This window comes from Salmo salar, chromosome 16 (genome assembly GCF_965601325.2).
Source record: "Salmo salar chromosome 16, fSalSal1, whole genome shotgun sequence".
NCBI classification, from domain to species: Eukaryota; Metazoa; Chordata; class Actinopteri; order Salmoniformes; family Salmonidae; genus Salmo; species Salmo salar.
This window is the reverse complement of record NC_138306.1, coordinates 16,931,726-16,944,488: the sequence shown is the minus strand read 5'-3', so window position 1 is coordinate 16,944,488 and position 12,763 is coordinate 16,931,726. Positions and strand designations below refer to the sequence as shown.

Sequence of the window (12,763 nt, the reverse complement as noted above, 5' to 3'; positions counted from 1 at the left end):
AACAGTTACATTGTGCCAAGAAATGCGGACGACACCAGAAGAATAGACCTGGAGATGTATGCTTTGCACTCTGTATGAGCCCAGCCCAGATGTAGGCCTAAGTATTGAGTGCTTTGTGCTCTGTGCTGTGCTGTGTGCTGCAACATGTACCGATGCTGCCGAGGTAAATAGAATGTGCAAATGCTAATAAAGGAACAATTCATTAGAACCCCACATTAAAGTGCTAATCAATAGAGCTGCATTAAACTATTAGGGCTGCAGACACACTCACACACACACACATACTCGACTCGTGGCTTATTATGCCTGGAAACTCTCTGCGTGTTGCACCAGTAATACAAAGCAGGTCCTTTCACAGCAACAATGTGAATTGAATTAAAAGCGGAACTGATTCGGATAATGCCAAACACTTCAGCACACACACAGGGACCAGGAGGGGAGAGGCAACACAACTTTATCAAACATCCAAAGTCCTATCTATGCTCTGTTGATGTGTGCTGTGGCCAGAGAATTCAACTGGCTTTGTTTAAATAGCCAGACACTGGCCAGTTGTTCTGCTTGTATCTGCAAACCTTTTGGCTGTTTTGTGTTTTTACAGGGATTCCTTATCTTTTGTTACACTTTAGCGCATTCAATTATTCTCTCTTGTTTTCCCTGTTGCTTTAATCTCTGGAATTAAAACAATGGGAGATAAAACAACACATTTTTTAGGATGTGTTCTTCCTACCTAAGACTGATTATAAACTGAGTGTTTAAACTTGGTGGACAAAACTGCTCTAATTACATTGTTAACCAGGTTATAATAGCAATAAGGCACCTCGGGGGTTTGTGATATATGGCCAATATACCACAGCTAAGGGCTGTGTCCAGGCACTCCAAGTTGTGGCGTGCCTAAGTACAGCCCTTAGCCGTGGTATATTGGCCATATACCACACCCCCTCTGGCCTTATTGCTTAAGTATACCTCACATGGTTGAAGCGCAGGGTTAATTAGAGATACGATAGAATGGAAATGGTGTTCTATTTCATTCTGTGGCTGTCCAGAATTCTTCTTATTCTCTTCCTTCCTCTCTCCCCTGTCTCCCCCCGTCTCTCCCCCTAGCAGGCCTGGCCCAGTGGCACCCAGCAGATACTCCTACCCCCGGCCTGGCAGCAGCTTACCCACACCTCGGTCCAGCACGCCACCGTCATCCCAGACTCCATGATGGCCTCACAGCCCCTGGCTAACTGGAGGTAAAGAGGCCTCCTCTTTATGTTGCACACTGTAAATTGGATACTTTTTGGCAATCCAGTGTCTTATAAGCACATGTGGGCTGGGCATCTGAAAAGATGCAAGACACTACCATAACAAATCAATCGATCGAATCCTACAGGACCAGAATAGTCATGAAAGATTAGACTTGGTCTCCCATACTAACAGTATAAGCCTGGCATATCTGTAAGTGAAGGTAGAGCAGTTTCATTGTAGCCTGCAATCCAATTTTCTATCCTCCATTTCACCATGATGAGACAGAGCTTATCGCTTTTGGATTCCAGGCTAGTTTCATTGACCAACTGTGTATAAAAGCCTGGTAGACAGCAACGGTTCGGATGTATACAAAGTGCAGAGAGGATCAGCACAGCAGTGTCCTGATTGACAGAGGAGCATGGCCTTGTGACAGGCACTCAGAGGGCTGCCATGAATCACAGTCTAGAAGTGAACAGCGAGGCTTTTATAAGGGCACATTTACCTCAGGGAGATGAGATGTATGCACATAAAAGGACATCATCCCAGGCACGGCGTGTCACATGGATCACATGTTAGATGGATGGTGCCTGCAGGAAGATAAGCAGGATGCAGGTATATGAGTGTGTTTGCGTGTGTAATTTAGCAGCGCCGTCTAAGGACAGGGTGGTGGCCAGACACGTCTCTCTCTAGCCCCCCCCCTTTCTCTCTCTCTCTCTCTCTCTCTCTCTCTCTTTCCCTCTCTCACCGCCCACAGCTCCATTGTCCTCACAAAGATGATTGTGAAAGTGTCACACTTCTCTGCAGAGCTATCCCTCTACAGCTTCTGGTGTCAGCTCCCCATGCCCTCCCCTCTCTTCCGCTCTCTTTTCTCCCCTCTGTCTCATGCGGTGACTGCTGCCACCCACAGGCTCCTCTGGGAAATGAAGCAGTATGTGCTGTTATAGATATGTGCTTAGAGATTAAAATCGGGCAAGTTCACCATGACAGTGTTTAAACTTAAACACATACACATAAAATACAGGTTCCGAGTAGTGATGACACATATGTTGTGTTCCAGGAATTCTCACCAGCACAGCGGCCATTACAATCCCATCATGCAACAGCCGGCGCTGCTGACTGGCCACGTCACCCTACCATCCAACCAGAACCAGCCTCTCAATGTGGGCGTGGCCCATGTGATGAGGCAACCGTTGACCAATAACAACAACTCTTCTTCCAAAAAGACCAAGCAGTATCAGATGACTGCCAGGTAAGCACAACTAGGATCTCCTACACAACTAGGATCTCCTACACAACTAGGATCTCCTACACAACTAGGATCTCCTACAAAACTAGGATCTCCTACACAACTAGGACCTCCTTCACAACTAGGATCTCCTGCACAACTAGGATCTCCTACACAACTAGGACCTCCTACACAACTAGGACCTCCTACACAACTAGGATCTCCTACACAACTAGGACCTCCTACACAACTAGGACCTCCTACACAACTAGGACCTCCTACACAACTAGGACCTCCTACACAACTAGGACCTCCTACACAACTAGGACCTCCTGCACAACTAGGATCTCCTACACAACTAGGACCTTCTACATAACTAGGACCTCCTACACAACTAGGACCTCCTACACAACTAGGACCTTCTACATAACTAGGATCTCCTACACAACTAGGACCTCTTACACAACTAGGACCTCCTGCACAACTAGGATCTCCTACACAACTAGGACCTCCTACACAACTAGGACCTCCTGCACAACTAGGACCTCCTGCACAACTAGGACCTCCTGCACAACTAGGACCTCCTACACAACTAGGACCTACTACACAACTCGTTTTCTCAACTAGGATCTCCTACACAACTAGGATCTCCTACACAACTAGGACCTACTACACAACTAGGACCTCCTACACAACTAGGACCTCCTACACAACTAGGACCTCCTACACAACTAGGACCTACTACACAACTCGTTTTCTCAACTAGGATCTCCTACACAACTAGGATCTCCTACACAATAGGACCTCCTACACAACTAGGACCTCCTACACAAATAGGATCTCCTACACAACTAGGATCTCCTACACAACTAGGATCTCCTACACAACTAGGACCTTCTACATAACTAGGATCTCCTACACAACTAGGACCTTCTACATAACTAGGACCTCCTACACAACTAGGACCTTCTACATAACTAGGATCTCCTACACAACTAGGACCTTCTACACAACTAGGACCTCCTACACAACTAGGACCTCCTACACAACTAGGATCTCCTACACAACTAGGACCTTCTACATAACTAGGACCTCCTACACAACTAGGACCTCCTACACAACTAGGATCTCCTACACAACTAGGACCTTCTACATAACTAGGACCTCCTACACAATTAGGATCTCCTACACAACTAGGACCTTCTACACAACTAGGACCTCCTACACAACTAGGACCTCCTACACAACTAGGATCTCCTACACAACTAGGACCTTCTACATAACTAGGACCTCCTACACAATTAGGATCTCCTACACAACTAGGACCTTCTACACAACTAGGACCTCCTACACAACTAGGACCTCCTACACAACTAGGACCTCCTACACAATTAGGATCTCCTACACAACTAGGACCTTCTACATAACTAGGATCTCCTACACAACTAGGACCTTCTACATAACTAGGACCTCCTACACAACTAGGACCTCCTACACAACTCGTTTTCTCAACTAGGACCTCCTACACAACTAGGACCCCCTACACAACTCGTTTTCTCAACTAGGACCTCCTACACAACTAGGACCCCCTACACAACTAGGACCTCTTTAGGTCTGAACACAAAACAGTCAGTGACTGGCCATCACCTGCAGTTGACCGGTGCTGCTGACTTTCAACCTTCAACCAATCAGAACACAAGGGCGCTTTCACCACGCGAAGACGAAAGTGAAACTTAAGAAATGCTAATATTCTGCTGACCCTTGCCTGGCCAGTATCTTAAGTATTGTTATTATGTACATACACAGGACCTTTTACATGTGTAAGAAGTATATAGTATGTAGTATGCAGTAGTTGTTAACCTAATAATGACTCATCCCCCTCTCCTCTCTCTCCCGGCAGGAACGTGTCTGCATACGAGGTGTCCTCCTCCCAGGCGGTACTGTCCCCACAGCGCTCCAAGCGGGTGAAGGAGAACACCCCTCCACGCTGTGCTGTGCTCCAGAACCACGCCCCCTCCTCCAGCTCCGGCTGTGGACCCCCACAGGGTTGCGGAGGGTGGGGAGCGGGCGAAGCAGAGCAGGCTTCCAGCACCACCCAGGACCACCACCAGCACCACAACAGGCCGCGTCAGACCATCATCATCCCTGATACACCCAGCCCCGCTGTCAGTATAATCACCATCAGCAGTGACACGGACGAGGAGGATGATCACAAGCAGAGCAACACCAACCATACCAGGTACAAGTCAGCCATTTTGGGGCAGACATTACACGCCTGCAGAGATCTGGGAGCCAGGGTTTAATACAAAACAGGAGGCCATGTTTAGTGTCATTACTGACAGAGTTGGGTTTGATTTCGTTTCAGTTCCAGACAATTCCACCCGGCACAACCAGAAGTGGACTGGCCAACCCTCAGTGCCTGGTTCCTCTCTAGGTTTCTTCCTAGGTTCTGGCCTTTCTAGAGTTTTTCCTAGCCACCGTGCTTCTACATCTGCATTGCTTGCTGTTTGTGGTTTTAGGCTGGGTTTCTGTTTAGCACTTTGTGACATCTGCTGATGTAAAAAGGGCTTTATAAAATATGTTTGATAGAATTCTGTAATAAGATTGGACATGTTCGGCATAAGTGCATTTATCAGTGAATTGATCTGAATTCACAAGTTATTATGGAATCGACACAAACATTGGTCAGTAGGTTAGTAGGCTGATGAGTACTATATGTAGCATTAAATAGAGTGCCTCCTCCTCCTTGCAGCTTGTCCAAGCATAGGAAGAACGTCATCAGCTGTGTGACGGTACACGACTCCCCTGACTCGGACCTGTCCAGTAACAACAGTCCCTATGCGGTAGAGTCCAGGCTGGCCAACAACAACGGTTACCATGACTCCAAGACCACCTTGCTGGACAACTACAGCAACGGCAACAACCCCCGCACCATCATCATCCCCCCTCTGAAGAGCCAGTCCAGCGAGGTGCTGAGCGAGTGTGAGCGCCTGATGCCAGGTATCTACACAGATATCTACACAGGTACCTACACAGATCCACACACCCATGTAGACAAGGAGGGATGGTCGATACTGATCTAGAGTATAGGAAATACTATATACTGTAGAGAGAGCTTTTTATTTGAGTTGAATATGATCATTATTATCATTGTCGGTACTCCAGTTTACCCATTCGCTAAGTCCCGCCCCATTGGTTACTGTTGCTACCTTGGTCAACAGTTGGGTGTTTTGTGTTTGTATACTGCACTCATGTGTTATTTTCTTGACCTGGATTGACCTCTTTACCTTGTCCCATTTACCCTTCAGATGCAATGAATCATCAGAATTCGGCGTATAAGTTCAAAACCTCCAACGGCGTGGGCATGATGTCTGGCAACAACCACCTTTCAGGGGGCATGGCTTACCGACAGCAGCGCTCGGGGCCACACCCCTTCCAGCAGCAGCAGCCTCTCAATCTCAGCCAGGTATGGAGAGAGAGCCAAGTAAGAACCCATCTAAATTACCTCGTATCATTTACCGTGTGGAAAGTTTGTCTCTGACAGACTAGAATTTGGATTGCACTGACTCCATCCTCGTGTCTCTCCCTCTCAAGGCCCAGCAGCACATGGTAGCTGAGAGGAACGGAGGCCACCGGCGCCAGCAGGCTTACATCACCCCAACCATCGCAGCCCAGGCCCCCTACTCCTTCCAGCACCACAACAGCCCCTCTCACACTGCCAACGTGCACACCCACCTGGCTGCCACCCACCTGTCTGCCACCCACCTGGCTGCCACCCACCTGCCCGGCCAGCCTCACCTCTACACCTACACCGCCGCGCCCGTCGCCCTGGGCTCCACAGGCACCGTGGCCCACCTGGTGGCAACTCAGGGCTCGGCCCGCCACACGGTCCAACATGCCACATACCACACACCGGGCATCGTCCACCAGGTGCCTGTCAGCATGGGGCACGGCGTGCTGCCCTCACCCACCCTGCACCACAGCCAGTACCAGGCCCAGTTTACCCACCAGACGTACATCAGCGCCTCGCCTGCCTCCACTGTCTACACTGGATACCCACTGAGCCCCACCAAGGTGAACCAGTACCCTTACCTCTAGAGCCAAGCCAACACACTGGAGACCCAGAACCCCCCCCCCCCCCCCGCCCGACCCCAGCACTACTGATGCTGCTCACCCCATGTCCTCCCTCCCTATCCCTACTCCACGCGGACAGAGAGATAGAGAGACATGCATCCTTTATGAAACTGTCACATTTAACTTGAAGATATAACGACAGAGAGGAAAAGGGAAACACACAGCCCCTCTAAGGGAAAGGAGGGGTGAATTTTTTTTCTCCAAAAGGGCCAGTTTTGCTTTGTTTTCTCTCTTGGTTTCATTTTATTTTTCTCATTCTTTTACAGCGAGGTCTTCGTGACAGGCATTTGAGAGAGATGGAGGGTTTCTGTTCTTCTAACACGGCTTTTTGTTTTGTTTTGTTTTCTTCTCTTGAGTTGGGGGTCCCTCTCTGGATGTTGGAATTCCCAATGTGAGAATTCCCATGAGGATTTGGGAATGAAGGTGAAATACGGAAACCTGCTGCTCTTCAAAGAATTAAAAAAATAACGATGGCCTTGAAATGTCTTAAACATTTCCAAATCATTCAAGGTGTGGGAGAGAGAACAAAGCACCCCTCCTTCTCCAACAGACAACCGGAGTCAGGAGTCTTCTGGAAATATAACCAACGAAAGACAAAAAAAACATTCTAATGTATTTATAGCTATTTTCCCTTCGATTTTTCGTTCTCACCTTTTTGAGGAGACTTATGTTATAGGTATAGGAGTCTTAGCCGGGCCCTGTTTTTAGAATGTAGCAGTCTGCACCCAGATTCTTTTATCAAGAGCTTTTTCTGATACCAATAGAATTGATTTGTTCCTCTTTTTTCAATGTGATTGCACAAAGTGGTTCTAATAACATAGGCATGTACAACGTGATTATCTGTGTGTGCGTGTGCTACTGTCAGCCATGTGTGTGTAGTCCACGTCCTCTTGCACCTTTGTGCTATAATTCTCTGAATCCTCCGCAGTCTTAGGTTTGACCATTGTTCCCTTGTAGTGCCTTACAGATATAACGACACAGTTTATGTCGCTGGAACCTTGAGAACTAACAGACTAGCTGGAACTGGTTCCTTGGTTTGACATGTTATTGTCGGGGCAGTTTTGATTTCTCTTCCAGGTGTAGGCTTAGCCCCTAGCTCTGTTTCCTATCCTTATGACAGTATACTACAGAGTTCAGAGGTCAGAGTTCATATTTGCCTGACCTTTGGCTTTTTTGTTAAGTGTGCATGAGTTTAACTTGCTTAGGGTACTGAACCAAAGTCGTTAGATCAATCCTCGTTACGTTGTGTGCTGGATATTAATGTTAATATGTGTACAGTATAAGCCTTTATCACCGTGATATCCATACATACGATGGCTTAAGTTTGAGATGTGTTACTTTGTTTTTATATCACACAAGGAATTGGTTCAGAGGAATGATAGAACAGAGAAGTATTAGCACAAGGATCCATTTTGGGGTAAAATGCAGAAATACAAGAATGTGACTGTCAAAAACATGTATGTGATGAGTTCAACATAGGGCGAGGGTGACAAGAGTCCAGAGTTCGACAAAAAAATAGCAAAGGCCTGATGGGAAGTTGTGGTTGCTATGGCTGAGATCCTGAGAAGGCCAGTGAGAGAGAGTCTGGTTGGTTGCAGTGGGGAAGCAGAGTATTGAGGGCTGGTGAGAGGGGTTGCTGGGTAGGAGTCAGACCTGGACTCAAATAATATTTGAAATCTTTCAAATACTTTGAACATTTGTTTTAGCCTGCCTGGATTGCCAGATGGGCTATGTTTGCAGTTTAGCAAGTATTACTTCCATTGCGTCAGGCAAACTCAATCAAGCCCAGCTAAAGTGTTTGAAATGATTTCTAATAGTATTTAAACCCAGATCTGAGTAAGTGAGGGGCTACTAGAAAGATTTGGGTTGGAACTGAGGATGGCAGAGTGGTAGGGTGGCATTCCTCATGTTACTTGGACTAAAAGAATAGCATGTTGGCACTGAGCAGGTTGGTAGGAACAGTGGGTAGGAGTTACAGGGGCTACATGAATGCACACCTAACTCTGATACAAGTTGTTGTGTTGTTGTTGTTGTCTTGCAAAGATAAATGGAAGTGATTTAGTCTTTTCTGCTCTGAGGGTTGTGTAGCACCTCTCAGCAGAGAGGGAGAGACTGGAACGGAACAGAAATGCTACAGTGTACACCTGGAAGGTCTTCCTATGAAATGGGCTTCATTTGTTTAACACTATCTCTGTTTTGTCTTTGGAATGTGTTCACAGGCACCACACCACCAGAAAGGGATACCAGATATGTAGTAAGAGAACGGATTGGCCTATTGCTTCTATGTGTTTGCTACTTAATTTAACATCCGTTTTATCTGTCTTAGCCAATGATATATGATTAATCTCTCTGTTATATGTTATACTGTCCTCATTAAGTGGGCACATCAGAACTGCTTGTGGTTTTAGGAAGAGCCTTCCCCTTATCCCTTCATATCATGCCATAGTACTTGCATTTGAAGTGATTGTTTTATTTTTATGTTACTATTGAACTTTTGAAATGGCTGTAGGTACAGTATATATTGTGTTATTTTACAGATAGTTGCAATCAAGTGTTTTGATGATTTGTTATTAAGCTCATTTCTATTTTGATTTGTAACTGGGAGTTGCTGTACGTTGATGTTAAGTATTCCTAGGAGGGTGTGTATACCTGTGTAAAGTGTTCAGGCACCGTTGACAATAATAAGGTTGTAAAGTTGATGATAATCCATTGGGGCCCTTATAGGTACTGTAGGTAATTGAGGCTTGAGTGTGTCAGACCCAGGTTTGCTCCTCAAACCAAACCTAAAACAACAGCATCTTGGTACTTCACCAATATGCCACCGCGCTCCCTCCAACCGGCTCCACCATGCAAGCCTTGGGTTCTTAGCAGTCAAAGATGTGGTGTAGAGATACCGTGCAGTAGGTATACATTGCTGGTTACATCATTTTCTTTCTGTTCTGTGTTGTACCTTTGTACGTTTTTGTTCATTTCCATAAGGCCTGTGGGCCTAAGCACACACATAAGGGAGATGCTTTTCCACACGTGAGTTTGGCGCCTCCATAAAGAGGTAGACTACTGAAACATTCCACTGCAGAGAGAATCCGACATCCATACTGCACACCCAACAGCCCCTATAGCTCTCTGCTCACTTGTCATTTGGGGACTTTTCTTTTTTCCCACCAAAGAAATTCAACATGATGATGTACAGTACAAACACAAACAATCCCCAATGTGGTCTGGCATTAAAGGTACATGTTTAGACCAGAAGTTATTGCCAGACCACATTGGGGATTGTTTGTGTTTGTACTGTACATCATCATGTTGAATTTCTTTGGTGGGAAAAAAGAAAAGTCCCCAAATGACAAGTGAGATGTGCACATATAGTACTGTAAAAATACATACAGTATGTGCACAACACACACATATGAGTGATTAGAGTTGCCACAATATCTGCTTATGGTTGAGCTATTTTGAAGGAGTTTACTGTCAATTGCAGTCCACCATTCTAAAGCATCTATGATTTGAACATTGTATTATTTGATATCTGTCGCTTGTTGCCCCCTAAATGTAAAAATGGAATCCTCTTAACTTCTTTGAATTGTTTTATATAAGTGTTTTTTACGTTGTTAAAGTTGTATTTTAGCTTTATTAATGTTGTAAGCAAATGAATTTTTTAAAAACAAAAACATGTTATAAGTTAGTGTGCCATGAAATGACCTATAGAGTGAAATGAATAAAAAAAAATACCAATAATACCTTTAAAATAATGGTCACTAGCACAAAATGAATGTAATATGTGACCTGCTTCATCTGAAATGCTTTAAATATTTCTGCTTGAGTGACCATTAGTTAAAGTAAAGATTTGATTTCTACATTATTTGTTGCCATGCAAGATGCAATAAGTCTGTGATTCCAGCAAAAACAACTTGACTCAGCATAAATTCATTTGAAAAAGTCAACATTTTTATTCCGACATGGGGTTTTCAAATATGATATATTCGATTTCATTCTATTTTTTTTTCATGTATAATCTAAATTTAGCAAATTACGAGAAGCCCTTTGAATCTTACACTCAATTTTTTTTCAACGGACTTGCTATATTTTGAATGAGAACATGTATTTGAATGTGTAAAATATGTTAGTATCGTACTACTTTGTTTAACATGCGTTATGTGTTTTTATTAAGGAAAATATTCATCAGAAATGTGAGCATCAACATAGATCCAGTGACCTTACAATTACCAAAATGTGCTTCTTTAGAGTGTCAAGAAATTCTTGTGGTAATGAAGTTGCTTTACTTTTAAACATTGTCTCTACCCTGCTACTGTAGCCATTTCAATGTTAGAATACTGCCTTCCAAATAACTTAACGATATCATCAGAGCTTTAAGATGTGGTTTCAATGAAAGAGAGCTGTGTAAAGCGGCCTCTTTGTGAAGCCTGGTATTTTTACAGCTTTTGTTCTTGAAATACTCTCGCTACACAAGAAGTGCTCAGCTTCCAACTTTTCCCACAGTGTGTTTGCGAGTACTCTTCCTGGAGCTTTGTTTGAAATATTGCGAAACATTCCTGAAGGCATGGCACACATTTCCAGTTAGTCTTCTCAGGCCAAACCCATCTGAAGTGACTTGAATCATTTTAACACCTTACTAGATGAGAATAAGAATCTTACAACTGCTACACCACTTTGAAACATTTTGCGATCATTTCATTGGAGCTTTGCATAGCACATTCTCCCAAAGAAGTAGGGAGGTGGGAAAAGTACTTCTTTTAGGATGATTTAGGTTATATACATGATAGAAACTCCATAAACCAGTAACAACACATTCTTAACGCCCTTCTGTATGAGAGTTGGTCTGTATGTGTTTGTGTGTTTGTCAAGGGAATCACCTCCTTCATTGTTTTTATCTTTGGGGATTCAGGCTGAATTGGTTAAGGGTTTGATGCTGTCTGTAATGGAATGGGTCAAGTGTTATCATTTGGCCAGTTTTTGTACACATGTACTTGAGAACCAAAATGTATTTTATTACATTTTTTTCCTTCTCAACTCTTGCTAAAGACATGTTAGAGGTCTAATTTTTGATTATGGACTAACAGTTTGAAACAATTTGGTTTAGAAAGTTTATTCTTTACCTAGTTCTTTCCAGCTCAAATTGGAAATAAGCATTGTAGTAAAGTCCTTCAGAGGATGGGTTCTTGCCTAATGAATTCCCATAGATAAAGCCCAACACAAACCTTATTTCTCCACAGTTGACAGCGGTACAAGAGATGAGACGTAGCAGTAAACCCCTGTAACTGTCATACTGTAGCCATTTTGCAGTCATCTTGATCGTGATTTCGATTTTGTACTTGCACAACAGCATTCACAATGAAATGGGTAAAAATCGACATTTTTGTACAAAGTCTCAAGACCTAAAAAGCATCAAACCTTGACCCCGTTGTGTGACCATTGCAATATGGTTTGTTAATGATGTTCAAATCTCATAAGTTGTCGTTCAGGCTATTGTGTGCTGCAGTATTTCCTAGTATACTTCTTTGTTAATTGTCTCTCATTTACGTTTATCAGGGATTTTTTTGAGAAGTGTTTGTTGACTCCTTGTTTCAATCTGTTCATGTATCGTTCTATGTACCCTGTTCCTTAGACTAATATTACTGAATATGTTATGAGAATGGATATTTTACTGGCTTTATAGAATGTTTAAATATAATAATGAGAATAAGAAGAATGATTCATTAAACTCCTAACAAGTTGAGTAATTGGCTTTTAAGCGCTTGTGTTACCATTTAAGATGTTGTGTGCTTCTCTTAATCATTTTCGTTGTAGAAAAATTGAGTGAATTTATAATAGGCTTCGAAAAACTAATGATAGCATTGTATATTTACAGGAGGCTTTTAACCGACAACTTTGTCATAGAAAAAAAAAAGTGATTTTAATTGTCCTCTTTACTAACTGTAGGGTGAGAAGGGGCTGGCGTTGTGGTGAACTATGTTCTAGCTTGTTATTCACTGTCACTTTTGATCATTTCTTCGGTCTCCGAGGTGAATCGAGTTATTCATGAGAATTTGTATGCTCACATATGCATATTGTATATGTGTAGAAATGTAATCACACTTTGTCTTGGATTTACATTAAACTGTTAAGTCACGGCACCAGTCTCCTGTGTCATAGAATTATCATTTTTTATCTGGTGTGTGT

General features: G+C 43.7%; 1 protein-coding gene across 7 annotated transcripts in view; it reads left to right on the top strand.

The window, feature by feature from the left end:
- The window catches only part of LOC106573173 (homeodomain-interacting protein kinase 2), a 103,832-nt gene extending 91,115 nt beyond the window's left edge, over nt 1-12,717 (top strand). For 2 of the 7 annotated variants that reach the window (XM_014147900.3, XM_014147897.3), the window contains exons 10-16: nt 1,102-1,232; nt 2,285-2,476; nt 4,353-4,691; nt 5,205-5,476; nt 5,761-5,936; nt 6,047-6,526; nt 6,943-12,717. In XM_014147900.3, coding sequence (XP_014003375.1) covers nt 1,102-1,232; nt 2,285-2,476; nt 4,353-4,691; nt 5,205-5,476; nt 5,761-5,936; nt 6,047-6,526; nt 6,943-6,981 — 1,629 coding nt within the window. In that variant the 3' untranslated portion in view covers nt 6,982-12,717. Of the gene's footprint in view, nt 1-1,101; nt 1,233-2,284; nt 2,477-4,352; nt 4,692-5,204; nt 5,477-5,760; nt 5,937-6,046 lie in introns of all 7 variants that reach the window. The other 5 variants (XM_014147905.3, XM_082962581.1, XM_014147899.3 and 2 more) reach the window with 4 other exon arrangements.
- Nucleotides 12,718-12,763: the final 46 nt, after the last annotated feature.